The 19794-nt window shown below is 48.2% G+C and overlaps 7 protein-coding genes across 8 annotated transcripts; 3 read left to right on the top strand and 4 right to left on the bottom strand.

Annotated features, from left to right (window-relative positions):
• Positions 1-1389: 1389 nt before the first annotated feature.
• Positions 1390-2952, bottom strand: TERG_04554 (uncharacterized protein; the record flags this gene model as incomplete). The annotated part of the gene is made up of 3 exons (XM_003235452.2): positions 1390-1561; positions 1622-2639; positions 2718-2952. The coding sequence occupies 3 exons, from the start codon at positions 2950-2952 to the stop codon at positions 1390-1392; spliced, it is 1425 nt and encodes a 474-aa protein (XP_003235500.2).
• A 215-nt stretch (positions 2953-3167) lies between these two features.
• TERG_04553 (thymidylate kinase) lies at positions 3168-3925 on the top strand (the record flags this gene model as incomplete). Its single annotated transcript, XM_003235451.1, has 2 exons — positions 3168-3318; positions 3369-3925. The coding sequence occupies 2 exons, from the start codon at positions 3168-3170 to the stop codon at positions 3923-3925; spliced, it is 708 nt and encodes a 235-aa protein (XP_003235499.1).
• Positions 3926-3946: 21 nt separating this feature from the next.
• TERG_04552 (endonuclease) lies at positions 3947-4906 on the bottom strand (the record flags this gene model as incomplete). The annotated part of the gene is made up of 1 exon (XM_003235450.2): positions 3947-4906. The coding sequence occupies one exon, from the start codon at positions 4904-4906 to the stop codon at positions 3947-3949; it is 960 nt and encodes a 319-aa protein (XP_003235498.2).
• A 1020-nt stretch (positions 4907-5926) lies between these two features.
• Positions 5927-6460, bottom strand: TERG_04551 (uncharacterized protein; the record flags this gene model as incomplete). The annotated part of the gene is made up of 2 exons (XM_003235449.1): positions 5927-6162; positions 6298-6460. 2 exons carry the CDS (start codon positions 6458-6460, stop codon positions 5927-5929), a joined length of 399 nt encoding a protein of 132 aa, XP_003235497.1.
• A 1446-nt stretch (positions 6461-7906) lies between these two features.
• On the top strand, positions 7907-12502 carry TERG_04550 (uncharacterized protein; the record flags this gene model as incomplete). 2 transcript variants are annotated; one of them, XM_003235448.2, is made up of 3 exons in its annotated part: positions 8436-8450; positions 8514-11185; positions 11272-12502. In XM_003235448.2, exons 2-3 carry the CDS (start codon positions 8589-8591, stop codon positions 12500-12502), a joined length of 3828 nt encoding a protein of 1275 aa, XP_003235496.2. In that variant the 5' UTR covers positions 8436-8450; positions 8514-8588. The 2 variants fall into 2 exon arrangements, with proteins under 2 accessions (XP_047604256.1, XP_003235496.2); XM_047748279.1 differs by having other exon boundaries at positions 7907-11185.
• A 1022-nt stretch (positions 12503-13524) lies between these two features.
• On the top strand, positions 13525-15000 carry TERG_04549 (uncharacterized protein; the record flags this gene model as incomplete). Its single annotated transcript, XM_003235447.1, has 1 exon — positions 13525-15000. One exon carries the CDS (start codon positions 13525-13527, stop codon positions 14998-15000), a length of 1476 nt encoding a protein of 491 aa, XP_003235495.1.
• A 491-nt stretch (positions 15001-15491) lies between these two features.
• TERG_04548 (uncharacterized protein) lies at positions 15492-19257 on the bottom strand (the record flags this gene model as incomplete). Its single annotated transcript, XM_003235446.2, has 1 exon — positions 15492-19257. Exon 1 carries the CDS (start codon positions 19203-19205, stop codon positions 15492-15494), a length of 3714 nt encoding a protein of 1237 aa, XP_003235494.1. The 5' UTR covers positions 19206-19257.
• Between the last annotated feature and the right edge of the window lie 537 nt (positions 19258-19794).

The following is a 19794-nucleotide window of genomic DNA, read 5'->3' as shown; positions in this document are numbered from 1 at the left end:
CTGCAAACGGGATGTGGGCAGGGAAAACCATGGTATATGTACAACGCAACAAAACAGCCGGATTGACCGCTTATTATTGATGACTACCAGGATGGCTTGATTCCAGCCTTGATCGCCATTGTACTCAAGATCTGCTGGTCTCTCGTGTAATTCGCTGACAGGCTCGGCTCTCACCCCTTGCCAAGGGGCGATGGCTGTTCATGATCGACATGCTTGTATCTGCCGGCAGACCTGAAGATCGAGCCGCGGAACTCTCTTTGACTGGGGTACTGGCCGAGTTATTCCTGGGTAATATACTTATGCGTTGCAGGGTTATGGACCATGTACACCATACGAGTAAAAGATAAGTTCAAGTATCCTCGTCGCAGTCGTTATTCCTCATGGATGTGCAAGAAGCGTCTCAAAACCTGACACACAAGTGTTATTAACACCAGTTCGTTAGTTATTGCAGCGATTTCATTTAACACTGCTTTCCCACACCGGAACTGGGATAAACATCGGTAACCAGGCTGACCTCTACACTTGCTCATCAACATATAGTTACAAATGGCTTTCTCAATATCACCCGTCCAGGTTGGGGATGTAGATTTGCCAGACAACCAGAGGAGGCGCATCAGCAGTAGACTGCCCTGCAGTTAAGCCTGAAGAAAGGTAAAACAAGGCTCATACAATGCCCCTTTCTCTGGATATAAGTACATGGCTGGATATATCGGAAAGCCTCAGAGAAGAGAGGTGAAGAGTACGTCGGAGTTATCGGGAAAACGAACTATGCCGTAAGCTATCAATTAACTACTTTGTATAAAAGATAGCTATGGAATTTGCTCATGTCGCTTCCCGGGAATCACCTTCATGGCAGTCAATCCGAAGCATCAGCGGGAGGGTGTTGGATCTGCGCATATGGAATCATTCTGCAGTAAAAGTGATGAAAGACAAACCTCTGAGACGCATTTGTGATGGCGTTGCCAGCTGCTCTTCGGCTCTTCTTGAAGTTCGGGTTTAGAACAGTCAGAACTGTAGAAACAGACCAAGGCAATTTTACGAGCATGTTCAGAGTGTCAATCTTGCCTTCAGCAGACTGGAAATATGAGACCTTGGGCAGCTTGACGCAAACATGACACACGCCGGGGCTTCCGGGTATAGAATGGAGTTCTGGATTCAAACATAGACGGCATCGGTCATCTTGGTACAATAACACTAGGTTGAGAAAATATTCCCAAGCAAAACCAGCAGTTGGATACGTTAATACATTCTTTAGTTGCCCATCAAAATGGTCAGGGTATACAAGGAGGGTATGACAACAGTGTGGCCGTTGGTGATTGGGCTGGAGCGGTATGAATGGCAGGGGAAGCAGACCTCGGTGTCGTGTCTATCGAACGGCGGATGGATTAATCACTGCATCTTTTCAGCAAATCCGCGAGCTTCGAGTTCCTCAGCCTCAGCATCAGGAGTAACTACAGACGACTGAGACTCTAGAAGCCTTTCCGCAACGCCATCCAGGCGTCCAAAGACCTTTGGGTTTCGTTTCTCCCCCGGTCCAGTTTTGAACTGGTAACCTCGCATCCTATTGCAGGGTTAGCAATGTTATTATACCGCGAACAAGAGAGTAAACTCAAAAGCCTACCTTGGGCCTTGCCCACTGGGCTCGGGAAACTCCGACATATAAGTACTCTCAAAAGTTTTTACATCCCCTTCGAATGTCCCACGCTCAATACTTGCTCTTATATCAGTAAAGAATCTATCCATAATGGCATGGTTGTGTATCTGGAGCAGTGTCCAAGCAAGCATTTCTTTCGCATTAAGCAGGTGGCGGAGGTAGGCTTTATGGTATGTCTTGCATGTGTAGCACTGGCAACCAGAGACAAGTGGTGAAGTGTCGGTGGAGTGAGCGGGTAGGAGCATATCAACTGCTAGCGGGTAGGGTGACGATTTGTTATCATTGTCTTGAGGGGTGCCTTTTGGGAAGGAAAAATCAAGAGCGAGGCCTGCATCTGACGCCGTTCCGATGAATTGGATCGCAGAAAGGTCAAGCCCAAGTGACACTCCCCTGAGAACGTCTTGAGGGGTGTTAGATTCACCAATAGATAACCGTGGTAAATGCCAAAGGGCCTGGGGGATCAAATCAATTGTGGTTGGGTCCCATACTGCAAACCCAGAAACCACATCTGCCATTTCTTCCTCCAGATCCCGCAAGTACACGGTCTGCTGCTCCTTTTCAAGTGGGAGTATAGGTGCAAAAAATGAGGTTTCTCCAAGCCGGTTGCTTATATCTGCAGGCTTAAACAAGATGTCTACGGCCGACTGCGTCCATGCGTGTGTCCGATCAACCATTTTCTCCCGTCTTTTCACCCCTGGCTGTCTATCTAGCACATCAGCTAGACCAATTGCAATATCTGGCTTTAAAGACTTGATAGCATCTTGGTACTGTTCCACCTGCAATTGCTGGTACCCGACTGAGGTCAGAATGGTCACCGAATTGACGGAATTCGAGCTTGCTGTAGCAACTGGAGGAATCCTCCTGGGTCCAAGGAATAGCAGGTATCCATCATCGAAGGAGAGAAACTTCCGGAGAGCTGACTCTGTCTGTCCCGCAGGCGTATTATATATTGGTGGTATTTCTTTTAATGAGCTTCGTTCTATGACTGAACTGCCCCGGCGAGCAGAGAGGTTAGTAAATAGACACTCATAGGTAGCACTTAAAATCCAGGGCGCTCACGTACAATCTTCAAGAGCAACATATAGACTGCCTATCGACATGTGTTCTTTTATATTATCATGGCTAACATGCGGCAGCACCCCTCTTGATGTGATGGGCAGATACCCTGGTGTCAGTATTGGTTTGCGCCCGATTCTACATAATCTCCCCAGCCGTGGAACAAGCTGAGTAGGCGGATGTGATAGTAGGCTGAAGCTGAGCATTTCCCCAGAATGATCAGACGGTATATCAGAGGCCATGTTCGGTTCTATTAACGTGGTGAGGACGTTGGACTTTGCGACTTTGCGATCTTCATCCTTGTTTTCTTTTCTTTTTGAGGCTAGCAAGAAGTTGACTTTTGCCTGGGTCGAGGCTGGCTCCAACTAAGACAAACAACCAGACCAATCTACAGTCAACAGGGACACATTCTGGCTGCTCAATTAGTTACCTTTCTGTGCATACTTGTATATATCAAATGACGCTGGAAAGCGAAATTCCAGCCTCCCGAAGGGGCGCTCTTGTTGTTGTGGAAGGGCTCGATCGCGCCGGGAAATCAACACAATGCGCGAGACTGCACCAGTTCCTCGTAGACCAAGGGCATAAGACGAAATACATTCGATTCCCAGGTGCGTCAAGGCCGGTAAAGTGTCCGGAAGCCATACTGATGATACATCAGATAGAACTACCTCCATTGGCAAGATGATAAACCAGTATCTTCGTGGAGAGATACAGCTCGACGACCATGCGGTTCATCTGGTCTTCTCTGCGAACCGGTGGGAGGCTGCTGCGCAGATACAACGAGATATTGAGTCCGGGATTACCGTCATTGTTGACCGATACTCGTATTCGGGGGCCGTATACTCGGCCGCAAAGGAGAACAAGGAACTACAGCTTGACTGGGCATGGAGACCTGAGGTAGGGCTACCTCGACCTGATATCTGGTTCTTTTTGAACGTCTCAACCGAAGTTGCGGCCGCAAGAGGAGGGTACGGAACTGAGAGATATGAAACTGTCAATCTGCAGAAGAAGGTCGGGAAGCTATTCCTCTCCTTGACTGGGCTGAAGGGCAATGAAGATATGAGGATTGTTGATGCGGGTAGAGAGGTAGATGAGATATCTCATGAGATCCGGGAAGAAGTGCTACAGACGATGGCCAAACTGGATTCTATAGGGCCTCTGAGGAAGCTTGACGCTTTGGTGTTTACGGAGATGAAAGACAAAAGTTCTTCATAGACGTCACAAGGAGGAGCATTATCATTCTACTATATCTACATCATCCCAGTCGTCAATTTCCCCTTTCCCCGGTGTGTTTGATATTGGTTGGTGTTTCCGCCGGTAATCGACATTTAAGTCATATTTTGACGTCGAAGGTCCAAAGTCGTCATCTTCACTACTCAGAAGATCGATAAGAGTTTGAATCCCGGCATCTTCGCATAGTTCGACCCCTGCTTCATCCTCTTCTTCCAGTGAATCATCATTGTCGAATGACCCTGTCCTGTGGCTGCGAACCCGGGGTGTCATTTCTCTCATCAGGATATGCCATTCAATGGTTGAATCACAGCCTGGACACCTTCCACTCATTGGAACAAGGTCATTGCTAGAATCCTCAGATTGTGTAAATCTAGAAGAGAGGCACAAAAGATGTGAGGTGCACCGACACATTTCAGAGGAGCACACTACGACGAGATCATCTTTCAGCCGCAGACGGCTTCGGCAGACACCACACTCAAGTCTATCTCCAGCATCCAGCAGAAACCGAGTCTTCTCTCGGTACGACCTCAAGTTCTTCCCCGAAACATCAAGTTTTCGAAGGGTATTTTGAAGTGGCAGACCCTCAACAGATAAGGCTCCATCATCAAAATCAGTCTTGAAGCTGATATGTTCCGGAACAAATGTACTGGCACTCTCGGCCCAGCCTCGCCAGACACGATGAATATCTGCATTGAAAAATCGCACTTGCAAGGGCCAACTTGAAAAGTATGGTGAACGCAAAAGAACATGTAAACGCGCCATAGTGCTAGTCATTGTCTCTCGGGGGTTACTTGACTTTTTAGCCAGGCGTCTTCCTGTTTTCGAACATATTCGAACATTAGTCTCTACCTCATCGCCGGCAGCATGACGAGAGGCTTGTGTGTTCTGCCACGCCCATCTAGCATATATACGGTCAGTTCCGTTACCCAAAACACGGCTAAGCGAACTACCAATAACTGACATACTCGAACTGTAGGGCCGCCGTACGACTGGTAAAGCCACTGACTATCATGACCATCTCCCACGGCCGTAGCTTTTCTCGGTGGGTTCTGTGTGCTCCTCCCTTGATGCGGCCGTTATGCTGTGCAAGCCGACGAGCAGGGTTGGGAGTCGACCCGATGTAGAGACTGGCATGGCGCACAGTAGAGCGAAGCAGATACACGCAGTAGAAGGGTGGGATGCCTTTTGCGGACTCCTTGACGTTGCCTGGAGCCGGACTTGATCGAGATGTCCGTGGCATGAGAAAGGAGGGTATTTAGGCGGTTAAAATTAATGATTTATAGCTAGCAATTCAGGGAACATCCGTGAATAAACCAGAAAAAAAAAAAAAAAAAAAAAAAAAAAAAAAAAAAAAAAAAAAAAAAAAATGCAGTTACATGATTATATTAATATCATCTCATCATTAACTGATTGTGTTGTTTTTGTCTTGCTGTTGTTTATGTTGTGTTGCTATTTATATCAGAGGCCGGGCGCGCAAACAAATGGTCATGTGACACAACCGGGGCGACAGCATGACTCGAGCTTCGATGGCATCAAAATCCTGCAGAAAGATGTAAAAACAAGTGATCAAGGGTCGTTTCCGAGCGCGGTTCTTAGCTTCGACAAGCAAGGCAAGCTTCTCGGCGCTTCACCCGTGAGACTTTGCTCGCTTTCTCCCGCTGGGACCCTGGCGGACTTGGTAGCCAATTAACTAAACGTCCCAGTCCCAAGTCCGGCCCCAGAGCGGAAGACGCAAGGTGACAGTTAGGAGAAAGTCGGAGCAAGTTAGAAGGAGGGAAGGCGGTTCTAATTGGCATGAGATTATACTGCATAAACCTGTGCCACTGGTTCGCCAGCCCTTCCCCCGACTATTTCTCAGACATGCTGTCCCTACGGAGTACCCTGCACTCGGATAGCTTCATATGAAAGCGTTGTAGAAACTAATTCTGGCAGCAATCCCAGCAGTCGTTAGTAGGCTAACAACGAGCGACTCCGTAGTTCGTTTTAAGGAGCTGTCGAGCTCTTGAGGATCTCTCGATAACTATGCCTGCTTGCTCCACAGGGCCAGCCGAGGCTAAGCAGGGCGCCAGAGGGAGGAAAATGAGACTTGCCTTTGCGCTGCAAACACCCTCGAACGTTGTCACTCGTTGCTATCGCCATCGGATCAATTTTCACTAGCAGCATTATCGTATCATCGTCATCATCGTCATCATCGTCATCTTCTTCGTCGTCGACTTCGCCTTTTTTTTATTTAGTGTTCAAACCTAAAAAAAAAAAAAAATGTTAAAGTCAACCCAAAATTACGAATTATATGACTAAGCGGTAACAGCGTGACATGACTAATCAAAGACGACTGCAGAAAAACCATCGCTGACCTTTCGACTTTCTCGACTTTCTGACCAAAAACCCGTCGATGAAGCATCGTCGACTCTCCACGCCCGCGACTCTCGATGCTATGAGACCCCAGACCCGGTCCAGCCTGTCCCTCCGCGACCGTTGACCGACCTGGGACCGCCGGAACGTCCTCCAGTGCGCCATTCGATCCTCACAGCTGAGGAGTACACAGCAACCAGCCCTTCTCTAGCCCTTTTCCCTTCTTCCCGTTCGGGTACCCAGGAATCGATCCCAGGGCGTCATCTATATAGGACACTCGATATAATATACCTACGGCCAGCATATCCTTCGCCGTGTCTCGCCCTCGATTCTCTTCTCTATAGCCAATGCATTCGCGATACGCCTTTTATATATTATTACAGCCGTGACGAAATCCCCGATCTACCCTCCTCCTCCCCTCCACTCTGCAGCCTCCCTCTACAAGCCTCCCTCATTTCCCACAACTTGATAATGGCGGTTGTCACTTCGTCTGAGGGCCATAATGCTGGCCAGCAGCCCCAGACACATGCACAGCAACAGCACCAGTCGCACCATCAGAGCTCACACTCGAACAGCCGGTCGTCGATGCAGGCAGCTAGTGCTACAAGCTCATACGGTGTGAATGTGCCGCTGAGTGCTCGACGGTCCGCACCGTTGGACCTATCGACCGTCGAACGCCGTGAGCAAGTCCCAGCTACTCGAGATCCTCCCAAACGCAACAGGCCTCATGATTTACAAGAAGCACCGACCTTCTATCCAACAGAGGAAGAGTTCAAGGACCCGATGGCCTATATTCGAAAGATCTCTCCTGAAGGACGGAAATACGGTATCTGCAAAGTTGTTCCTCCACAGTCATGGAATCCAGCTTTTGCCATCGACACGGAGGTATGGGCGAATAAACCTTTTTAATCCAAGCCTTTTTCTTGAGGAAAGGAGTAGATGATATACATGTAGTTACATCATGCTGACACGTTCTCGTTTCTTCTTATTAGCGATTTCACTTCCGGACACGTCGACAGGAGCTTAACTCCGTTGAAGGAGGTATGCAACACACGCTTTTAGCCGATTATCGTGACTTACAAAAAGACATGACTGTTTAACCCTTCTTTCCAGGCACTAGAGCAAACCTCAACTACCTCGACCAATTAACCAAATTCCACAAGCAACATGGCACCAGCCTTACCCGATTTCCCAGCGTGGATAAACGACCCCTTGATCTATACAAGCTAAAGAAAGCGGTTGAAATAAGAGGCGGATTTGAACAGGTCTGCAAGCTCAAGAAATGGGCTGAGATCGGACGTGACTTAGGTTACAGCGGCAAAATCATGTCGTCTCTATCTACTTCGCTCAAGAACTCATACCAACGATGGCTACAGCCTTATGAAGAGTACCTTCTTGTCGCAAAACCCGGAGTCCAGCATCAGCTTGAAGTTGAGAATGGTGGTCCTTTTGCTCCATCCCCAAATCAGTCCCCAGCCGAGAAGAGAAAACATCCAATGCAAAATGGCCACCGGATGTCTTCGGACTCTCGCGTGGAAGATAATTCCTCAACGCAGAGAGTATCCACGGCCCCTAACACCTCAACTGTGGACGGTGAGGAGGGCAGCGGCAGTGCAGTGGAAACTCCTCGGGAAGCTACACCAGCGCCTGTGCAGCAGCCCATCTCATCTGGATTCACAGCCGTAAACTCCAGACCAAGCGGGTTTGCGGCGATCAACATGCCATCCTCGTTTACAGCAGTCAACAGAGCAGCTCCCGAGGTTAAAAGGGAATCAGACGACGCAACAGGCAACTCATCTCATGCAGATTCCATTCCTGGCTCTGGAAAACCGTCACCTGAGCAGAAACGGACGAAGTCTAATTCAGCATCCCTTACCAATGGACAGAATGGTCACGATGAGCATTCCCTAAAACGCGTTCATAGCAGTGGTGGTAACTCTCAAACTGAAAACGACGATTCTGAAGAAGGGGGCAACGGTAGACGAAGCAAGCGTCTAAAGAAAGGTATGTCGAATACTACGTTTTGTAACTCAACATGATGCTAATAGCGACTGGTATAGATGGCATGCCCAGCGTTGCGGGATCCAACTTGAATTTATTACGACCATCTCCTTCTCAGACAAAGTCTAAAAACGGAACCTGTAAAACTGGAGATGTGAGTCAATCTACATTGAACCTCCCGGAATATCAACATTCCATGAATCTAATGCCATTTTAGAAATGTGAAAGCTGCGGCAAGACTGATAAAGAATCTACCATCCTTGCATGCGACGGCTGTGACATCGGTTATCATATGCATTGCCTTGACCCCCCTCTTACAACCATACCAGACTATGACTGGCATTGTCCCAAATGTCTAGTAGGAACTGGGGAGTATGGCTTCGAGGAAGGCGGTATATACTCGTTGAAGCAATTCCAGGAGAAGGCCAACCAGTTTAAGAAGAATTATTTTGGTTCGAAGATACCCTTCCAGGCAACTTCTGCACCAACTCCACAACTTTACGAAGCCGAAGACAGCGTTGAACGTGAATTCTGGCGACTTGTCGAGAGCTTAACTGAGACAGTGGAGGTTGAGTACGGGGCCGATATCCATTCGACAACACACGGCAGTGGCTTTCCTACGGTTGAACGAAACCCCCTTGATCCCCACGCGACTGATCCATGGAATCTAAATGTACTTCCTTTACACCCAGAATCACTGTTCAGACACATCAAGTCCGATGTTTCTGGCATGACCGTTCCATGGGTTTACGTTGGCATGTGTTTCTCAACCTTCTGCTGGCATAACGAAGACCACTACGCGTTTTCAGCTAATTATCAGCATTTCGGCTCCACTAAGACGTGGTATGGAATCCCAGGAGCTGATGCTGAAGCCTTCGAGGAGGCTATGCGACAAGCTGTTCCGGAGCTGTTTGAAACTCAACCTGACCTTTTATTCCAACTGGTGACTTTACTTCCACCAAATCAGCTCAAGAAAGCTGGTGTCAACGTCTATGCCTTGGATCAAAGAGCTGGTCAGTTTGTGATTACATACCCACAAGCCTATCATGCTGGGTTCAACCACGGATTCAACTGCAACGAGGCCGTGAACTTTGCACCAAGCGAGTGGGAGCCATTTGGCCAATCTGGAGTTGACCGGCTGCAGGAGTTTAGACGACAGCCTTGCTTCTCGCATGACGAAATGCTACTAACTGCTGCCAGCAAGGATACGTCTATCAGCACTGCAAAGTGGCTTGGTAAAGCGTTGCGGCGAATGTGTGATCGTGAAATGGAGCAAAGAGCGAACCTCCTAGCGCGGTCCCGAGAAGTTGATAATCGAAATGGTATTCAGAATGGAGACCAGAATGCCAAACCTGCTGATTTACCAGCGTTGCCCGTTTCTGTGGAGGAGGCTGATCTCCTTGAAGATGAGTATCAGTGCAGCTATTGCAAGGCCTACAGCTACCTCTCTCTTTTCCGATGCCACAAATCTGGAAAGCAGCTGTGTCTAGTGCATGCCGGAATAACGGAATGCTGCGGCAGTGAACCAGCCCATTACTTGCGCGGACCTGATCATTCAGTTCGATATCGACTATCTGATGAAGATTTGCAAAAAATCGTTCAAAAAGTAGAAGATCGCGCCAAGATTCCCGAAGCCTGGGCTGAGAGACTAGACAGAATCCTGGAAGATGAGCCGAAACCATCTCTCAAAGCTCTTCATGCTCTACTCTCAGAGGGAGAAAAGATACCATACCATCTTCCTGGGCTGCAAGATCTCTCTGCCTTCGTACAGAGATGTGACAAGTGGGTTGAGGAAGCGAACAACTACTTAACCCGCAAGCAACAAAACCGACGCAAAAACGAAAAGATCTGGCGGAAGGGAAACCCTGCTAAGGCTGCACAGATGGAAGAAAGAGACCGTGAGCTACGCAGTATCGAGAAAATTCATAGCTTGCTTACAGAAGCAGACCGTCTTTCATTTGATTGTCCTCAGATAACGGCCCTGCATGAAAAGGTTCAGGAGATTGAGCGCTTCCAGAGAGACGCCCAAGCCGTTTTCATCAGTGCACATACCGCGTCTGCTCAGGCTGTGGAGGAGCTAGTCGAACTAGGCCGGAACTTCTGCCTTGATATCCCAGAGGTAGACAAGCTGGAACGCGTCTTGCAACAGATGAAATGGAACGAGGATGCGCGACGCCGGCGTGAACAGTACCAAACACTCGAAGATTGCGCGGATTTCATCAAGCAAGCCGAAGAATTAAACATATCCGAGGCTAACAACCACCTTCTATACTTCCGTGAAATGTACTGCAGCGGAGTAGCATGGGAAGCGAAAGCAAAGGAACTCATGTCTGTAGAGGCAGTTCACTACCAGCAGCTTGAGGCCCTTTCCGCACAGGCTGCTCGATTTCCAGTCTCACCCGACACGCTCGCTGCAGTCGACGCGATCCTCACAAAGCAACGTGAAGCTCAGAGGCAGATATCTACCATGTACGAGAAAAGTAAATCAAGCGATTTTCGGGAACGCCCACATTATCGTGACGTACGCGATCTGATGGAATCCTTGGTACAGTTGAACAGCAAGCCTAATGGCACTATCGACCTCGAACGTGAACAGAAGCGTCACGAAGACTGGATGAGAAAGGGGAAGAAGCTGTTTGGTAAAGCCAATGCTCCCTTGCACATTCTTAAGATGCATATGCAGTACGTTCAAAAGAGAAATTCGTACTGCTTCGACCTTGACGACCGGTTCCGCCCACCAGTTGAACCTGCTTCTCGAGAGGCTACTCCCGATGGTTCTGGAGAGTCACAACCCTGGGCTGGCAGTCGGTCAAAGAAAAAAGACGTCTTCTGCATCTGTAGACAGCAGGAATCTGGGCTAATGATTGAATGTGAGGTCTGCCATGAATGGTCAGTTTAATAATTTGCATCCCCTCATACACTTCACTCTCTCTCTCTCTCTCTCTTTTCTTTTTTTGTGCTAACCGTCGAAACAGGTATCACGGAAAGTGTCTCAAGATTGCCCGTGGTAAGGTGAAGGAGTACGACAGCTACACCTGTCCTATCTGTGACTGGCGCGTTAAGATACCTCGCGATGCTGCTCGCCCGAAGCTGGAGGACTTGCTTGAATGGCAATCCGAACTCTCTGATCTTCCATTCCAGCCTGAAGAGGAGGAGATCTTGACCTCCATTATTGACCAAGCAACCTCATTTCGTGACTTCTTGCGCCCATTCACGAACCCTGCGTGTATGACTGCCGAAGAGGTTCCGACGCAGATTTTTTACCTACGAAAGATTGAAGGTGCAGAAGTTCTCCTTGCCTATGAAACGAATTACTTCCGCCAGGAAGTTCATAAATGGAATCCAGTGGCCCCTGAACCGCCACCGATTCTTGAGCAATCGCTTTCCACTCGCAAACCACGACCGACCAAACAACAAAAAATCATGGCCCAGCTTGGTATCGAAAAACCAGAGGACATCCCCCTTCACCTACGGACAAAACACCACATCTTCCCCTCGAAACGCAAGTCCATTGAACCTCAAAATGGACGGCCTCCACCACTCCAACCAGCAGCATCAAACAGATCTAGTACTCCCGTAGATAACCCACGCTCTGTTTCCGTTGGTACCGATCAGGTTCCATCATCCATGGCCGCTACTCAAGCTCCTCAGACACCTGCTTCTTATCCATTCAACCATCCATTCCAACTTTCGTCCAGCGAACAGAATGCCACATTCGGAGCTAGTTCCGGCCCCTTCCTAACCCAAGAAAATGGCGACCAATCGCCCTCATTCTCGCCCGGTTCTCCTGCCGCTAGGCACTCTGGACTAGATCCTTCGTTCTTTAGTCCTCCAAGCTTCGAACGAAACCATCAGTTGCCTCAAGGCTCGGAGTCTGAGAATATGAAGGGCAATACTGGCGTTGTTGTAGATGACGTCGATGCTCACAATCCATTCGGCAGCAGCCCTCGTGCAAACATGGACGAATTGTTCGCGGACTTGACGAATCATGATAACGAGCCCGAGCACGTCGAAGAGATAAGTCATGCCAATGAAGCCCTCGAAGCTCTCAAGAGTGCTCAAGCCTGTGGTTCCCGCACTGGATCGGTTTCCGAGCCAGGAAACAATGGGACCAACGGAGACTCTGATCTTCATCAAAATGCCAGCCACCACAATGACAACGAACATCAGAACGGCGGTGGCCTAGGTGAGGAATATCTAAGTTGAATTCTCATCCGACCTCCAGGCTATTCCCGTTTCTATCCTTATGACTAACGTTTATCCCCTTTTTACCTCCTCATCCTAGATTAATGCTCTGCTCTTGTTTTTCGTTGTCTATTCTTAGATGGTTCTTTCTCTGATGAGTTCGAAACATTGCCTGCCTTTTTTTTTTTTTTTTCCTTCTTTTTCGGAAAAGGCTTTCATATACACCGGAGGAAATCAACAGTCGTCAAGGAGTCGAAATGGGAGGGATAGGTCGGCGTACCTGATATTATTATTCTGTTTATCCCATATTTTTCCATCTACATGCGCCTTTCCATCATCATCCCGCGTTTGTTTTTTCTTTTCCATCCTTCAAGTCTCGCCGGGTGGGTGGAGAAGCATTAATGCTTTAATGCTTTTGCATCCTGAGCAGAATTTGAGTCGATATCTTCCACCATCTTGTTGTGTTTACGTTAATTGTCTTGTTTCCTATCCTTACTGGCAACTGATGTCCATTTCATAATATCATGTATTATTCCCGTCAGTCGCCATCATCGTTCACTGCTCCTTCTCTCTGATCTTCTGATGTATCTTATGTAACTGCGCCAGCTAATGTAACAATATATGGATTATTCTTAATACTAATACCCAACCCGGCCTGTAGCAAACTCTCCTTTGAACACACATTCCAAGTATGCGTGAGGTTTTCAATTCGCGCTATTACAAGATTCTTCCTATAGCCTGTAACTATATTTGAAGGAATCCGAAATCCATCAGGCAAGTACGAGTATCCAGAAGAGTTCATCTCCCATGTGGAGTTCAATAATATGAATGGCTTATAACTAATTAGGGCTCTTATCAACGATTATTAGGCGGACAGGTCATTCATTATTGGTAACTAGGAAAGTAATTAGCCGCGATGCCAAGCATTCTTCAATTAACCCTCCATTGACCAAGTTTTGACCCTCGACTGATGTTGGTGAAACTAATCTTCTTGGAACACTTATGCTTCAAAAAATTCCAACGAATATCTACCAATACATAAAATGACTCTGGATAAGAATGGTCAGCGATGCTTCGGCTTGCTCTCGTTTTTGAAGAAGACTGTCCAGCACTCGCGGGCATCTCCTTCGGCAAGTATAGTACCGCGCACTTACGTTCTCGGCAACACCTCAGCAGATCTAGATTCAATTATCTCTGCAATTATATATTCTTACTTTGCATCTTCAGCGAGGTCTGAAAGGGGGCTCCAATATATACCTGTGATAAATCTACCGGAAATCCCGGCAGGGCGAGAATTGAGAAGGTTACGACCAGAATTCGTAACAGCATTGAATCTTGCTACCCAACGGCCATTGAAAACTGCGCATAACGGGGCCTCTAAGGGCTTGAAAACTCTACCTGAGGACGAAGACACTGACAAAATTCTCAGTGAAAGTATCCTGACAGCTGCAGGGCTAAGGGATGAATTACTGAACTGGAAAATGTCAGATGACAAGAAGGCGATGTCCTTAAATATTATCATGGTGGATTGGAATGCGTTACCCCAGATCCCAGCTCATGAGTACGGAATTCCTGGGCTTTCAGACAAGGTCAATGGTATCGTTACGTCCGTGGTGGGCTGTATAGATCATCACGATGATGAGGGCTTTATCTCAAAGCACCTAGTTCGAGGACCAGGGACCCGGGTGTCACATATTCAAACTGGGGTGGGGAGTTGTACATCCTTAGTTGTCTGTGAGCTTCGAAAACTCGGATGGTGGAGAGACGTTGTTGTTGATGATGATAGGATTTCCGAAGGACAGAGTCTGAGTGACAGTGATGCGGAGTTCGAATCACAGGCCGCACAACTTGCTCTGGCGGCTATATTAGCAGACACTGCGAATATGACAAATGAGAGCAAAGTATCTGATATGGATCGGGAAGCCGTGAGATTTCTAGAAAACAAAATAAACCAATGCAAATCTATCAGTTGGGACCGTGACAGCTTCTACGACCTCATTATGGACGCCAAATCTTCCAGCATGAATTACCTGACGGCCCACGAAACATTGGGAAGAGACTATAAAGAATGGACTGACACTATTGAGCCCGGCCATAATATAAAGATTGGGATATGCTCTGTTGTCAAGCCGGTGTCCTGGATTCTTAAAAAATGTGGATCAGAGTATTCTGAAGAGGAATATGACGAGGAAGCTTTCTTTGATGTTCTGCGTTCTTTTTCTAGTACCCGAGACCTTGACGCCGTTGCCATTATGACTGCGTTTTCATCTTCCTCTGAAAACGAGTTCCAGCGTGAATTGATTGTCACAGTGCTAAATGATAAGTATATTTCTAATCTTGGAGAATTCGAGGACGCTGGTGCCGACTACCTTAGTCTTGAGAAGAGGCCGTTCAATGAAAGGGATAAAGACCTGGGTCAAATAGGTCGAAACACGCGTGTATGGCGACAGTTAGACGTTACAAAAAGTAGAAAACAGGTAGCTCCTTTGCTGCGCCGGGTGTTTACAGGGAAAACCTGAATCAAGGGACTGAAATTTGGACTTGAAGAACCGTTTCGTTTTAGATTGCCCGTATAGAATTCTATCATCACATAAGACGAAAACATGTCAACATGAAGTCGTTCATAACAGATAGCCCAGAATGTAGAGACAAGAAGTAGAGTAAAGCAGCCCAACCGCGGCTGTTTTCAAGAAAAGAAAAGGTGACATAGAAGATGATAGTCGAATTTCATCAGTCTCAAGACACTCATATACGAGTCGCGCCAGTGACAGTAAAGTATGTGACTTCGAAAAATAAAAAATAAAAATAAAAATGCCAGAAAATAAGAAACGCTCAAATACTGTAGTACATTAAGCCCCTTATTAACTCTAAACATAAACCGGGTATAGTTCGTATGCACCAATCGCCGAATAACTGCCAACATTATATGGGCAAGGACCTAGAAATCAAAATAAGTGGGCAAAGACTGTCAGAGGAGTGCATAGCGGAAAGGGAGGAAGTAATGGTGGTATCAGAAGCACTCCCACTCGCCCCAAACACACCACCTTGCGGTACGGTCAGCGAGGACTAGCCCTCTCCAAACACCACGCTCGCTGACCTTGATGACTGTCTCCCAGACACTACCGTCTGGAGGACCGTCAAATCCAGAATCGGCACCAGAGCTTGTAGTGATCATATGGTCTGCTTTTCGACTAAGCCTTAAAATTTTCCCAGATGGTGTTTGTATAGCCAATTTTGCCGGTTTTTCTCGAGAATTTTGGTGTTTATAGTTGCTCGAGACAGTTGAGGACGTAGTTGACGCATTGGATATGGTGGCAACGGAAGACACCATGCTTAATGCACTGGACGGCCTAGCAAAAGGGTTAGGCGATACACGTCCACTGGGCTCCTCGGCTTTGGGAGACGATGGTAGAGACGATGGGTGTTGGCGAACAGCAAAGACGAAAGTATTATTAATGGTAAGCCTTGCACACTGAGGTTGTATGACATATAGATCATGTCTTTGAGCGTGAGGAGTTGGATGACGGATAACAAACTCGTATGGGGGGTTGTCTCCAGTGTGAGTAATTGGTAGAGCGAAGGCCAGAGCATGGGGTATATCCTTGATAGAATGCATGAGCCCTTTCTTTCCAGCATATACTTTTAAAACTCCTTGTCCCTCGTCACCGGGAAGCGCAGCTTTGATAGTAAATCGTTTCTGTCCTTGTATCCAATCAGGTTGAGCCAGCGCACGCTTGGTAATAATGTCACCGCTTTCAAAAACGTCCCCATCAGCGTCACGAGCAAAGGCAATGGCCTCGACTTCTGCAATACACTCAATGTCAGGTGGAACAAGAACCCTAACTTGTAACATTTCCAAATCCGTGAGGCGGACAAGGCTAGTGTCATAAGTTGGCATATGGAGACCATTCTTAAAATACGCGGGACAGGCACATGGTAGTGCAAGAAGGACATCCGGACTAATCGGGGGACATATATGCTGGTGCTCGGGCGCAAGGGGTATATGGGTGTAACATATCTCCATTGGCCGCGCCAGGAAGTACCATGTCTCCGCAGTCTGGGGATTAAAGCTTGAATAGAGTGCTCTTCGTGGGTGGGTTGGACTGGCAAGTGAACAGTCCATAACTCTCCATTCACCATCGATGAGCACATTGTTCCACCAGTGGTTGACATGTGTATAACCGTCAAATTCCAATTGTTCACCGGGCGTTTTCAGGTACCCCTGAACGACTTCAGCATGGAGACCGACAGCATCGCACATTTCCATCACCAAAACAGCCACTTCTCGGGGGCTGCCTCGTTTCATTTGAATGACCCTCCGTACATCAACTTCCCCCTCAATTTCTTCATCCCATGCGATCTTCTCTGCAACCCAAGTAAAAATCGCTCGTAAACGTTGACCGTCACTCCGATGAGGTCTGCAAACAAAGACTTGAGCTAAGCTCGCTGGGCTTGTCATTGGAGGTAAACTGTTAATGAACCGGGAGCTTTTATCCACAAGTTGTAGATTTACTGCAGCCCAATTGGTGGGTTCCGTTACCGGTAATCCATCCAGCCCTTCATCGCCTTCGGCACACTCATACAGCTCTTCAACTGCATATATGACAGGGTAGTCCATCATCTGGCACCGCTCTGCTCTCTCCACCAGCTCATTGCGGCTGGGAGAAGTTGCACGATTAACATCTCTGCGGACCTGAACCCAGTCATTTCCTCCTAGGCCTGTGTCGGCAGTAGTATCTCGGTCCTTTGTCGGAGAAAAGCTTCCAACACCACCTGAAAGAAGCCCCTTGGTTGGAGACAACGAACGAATATGCTGCGCAGTCGCAATACTGCTTCGCGCGGTTGCAGCTCCTGTTTTTGCGGATTCGATCATCTTTTTTAGAAAACCAGTCTTCTTTGATTTAGGAGTTGTTAGTCCTCCAAAGATACCAGGTGACTCTTCATGCTTATTATATTCAGTCCAGCCAACAGCGGAAGTAGCCCCTTGTCTGGGGTCGTCTTGGGGTAGATGAGGATAACTTCCGGATTGAGACGTCATCGGGGTGTACGGTCTTTGTTCCCCTGCGGCATTATCACCAAATCCAGTAAAGCCACCTGACCTTGTGCCATCGAAAGATCTAAACATCCCGTGTCTCAGTTGAGATGCCTGTTGATGGCGCTTTGCGAAACTACCAGCACTAGTAGCACTAAATCCGCCTGCAGACGTACCACTCATGAGGCTTGGGTTGGTGGCACTTGTGCTCGCAGTGCTCTGTGTTGTATTGCTTTGAACGCCAGAAGATGAATTAGTAGCAATGGATCTAGTGGTAAATGTCCGTCCAAGAGTATCTCGCCCTGTGTCATACGTTAAGCCCCGTGTCCTTGTAATCATTTGCTGCGAAGGTGAATAATTATATTCTCCTCTCCTAGGAGGTGGCGGAGGGGGGTTGTCATCATCTTCTATAAGCATAGGGTTCCCTCTGTCAGAGCCTTCTTCCTGGTTGTGCAACTGCCTTAGACGAAACTCCATTCTCTGAACGTAGTTACCAAGCTGCGGCGGACCATCCTGGAAGCGGTCATGGAAACTCTCTGATGACTTGTGGGCGAAGTGGCTACCTCGGCGACTGTATTGGCTGTTACCTAGTCCGAGTGAAGTAGATGGTCGGCCAGCAAACTGCTGATTTGGTGGACCACGTAGATTATCGAATGCTGCGGGCGACCATGGATTGAATGGAGATGGGGTCCGCTGTGGTTCTGAATGAGGATCATGAGGCATACTCATGCCTTGTAAAGAAGACATTACGTCTTCCATGGCATCCCGCAGTGGAGAAGGTGTATGACGGTGGTGAGTTCCTGGGGAAGGTGGGTATGGCGACGGCGTCCTAGAAGCTGGCCGGAATTCATGGTTTGCTTGCTGGTAGTGGTGGTCATGCATGGAAGATTCAGGCTGTACATATGAAGGCTGTCTTCGAACTGCAATTCTATGTGGCGGAGGGGGCGGCGGAGGAGGTGAAGATTCAGGTTCAAATTTACGAGGCTCGGCTGGTATCATCATCGGTGGTGGTTGCATTGGAGCTAATGCAAGCTGTGGAGTTGGCTGCCGTTCCGATTGTGGTGTAGGCTGTCGTTCTGGCTGTGGAGTTGGCTGCCTTTCAGGTTGAGGAGTTGGTTGTCTCTCAGGTTGTTGCGAGTTAGCATGTCGAGTGGGTAGTGGCGTTGGTTGCCGTGGCGGTTGGGCGGGAGAAACTGCCCGTGGATGAGCACGAGACGTAGACTTCCGCCGCGGAGTCCTATTTATGACAGATTTGCGTCCACGTGGAGGTGGTTCCGGCACAGTTGGTGCTTCTGTCTCTTTCTCTGCATTCTTCTTTGCCAGCTCTGCCGAAGGCCCCAGGACCTGCTTGTAGCCTTGGAAAGGCTTCCTGAAGATAGTCTTCTCCTTTTTTGGCGCATACAACGGGGCATTTGATGGGCTATCCGTTACCGGCGGCAGAGGGCTAACAGACCGTGTAGCCGGCACAAAGTCATCTTCCAGGACCTTGACAAAGTTCGATGGAAACACACCGACCATGCGCCTGTCGCGTCGTAAACGGCCTGTCCACCATGATCCGTCTCCAGCATTAAGACACTCTATCAGATCACCTTCGATAAACCCCAAGTCTTGCTTTGATTCACCTCCCCATGAGTATACTGCTCGACACCAGCATGGGAATTTGGTCGGCAGCTCTGGTGCCTGAGGCGCCATTCCACCTAGTAATGAACTCGGCTCAACAGCAAGGGAAAAAGGAAAACAAAAGAGCAACTCGAGCTATAACCCGATAGAGCGTCTTTAAAGATAGTCGGGGACCCCAAGAGAAACGAATGTCCTAAGCCATAAGAATAATACGGCCGAAGGGAGAATGGGCGGTGGTAGTGACAGTGTTTGCTGTATCCAGTAGCGCTGTAAACATGCAAAGAGCGGTGAGATGGAAGAAATCTAACGAGCGTAGATGGCAGAGACGGGCACTATGCGGCGCCGTAAAGAGAGAAAGACACTGCAGAAACAGTGAAAGGACGTGAATAGTGACGGCGCAGTCCTTCGATCGCAATGTTGTCCCTCGACCGTCGTCGTCCTTTCGTCTCTGGCGATGTTTCTTATTTGCGACTTTTCTTGCTTTGTTGAGCGCGGCTAGGTCACGGGGGCAACGCGGCTGCCAGCCATATTTACGATTTTCCTCTTCTGGACTAGCGCGCTCTTATCGATAAAGCTCGGCTTTTTTTTTTTTTTTTTCCCGCTTGTTATCAAAAATAGAAGAAACAAGGGGAAAAAAGGGGGGGCGAAGAGCCGAGACGAT

This window comes from Trichophyton rubrum (assembly GCF_000151425.1).
Source record: "Trichophyton rubrum CBS 118892 genomic scaffold supercont2.4, whole genome shotgun sequence".
NCBI lineage: Eukaryota > Fungi > Ascomycota > Eurotiomycetes > Onygenales > Arthrodermataceae > Trichophyton > Trichophyton rubrum.
This window is presented reverse-complemented; position numbering and strand designations above follow the sequence as displayed.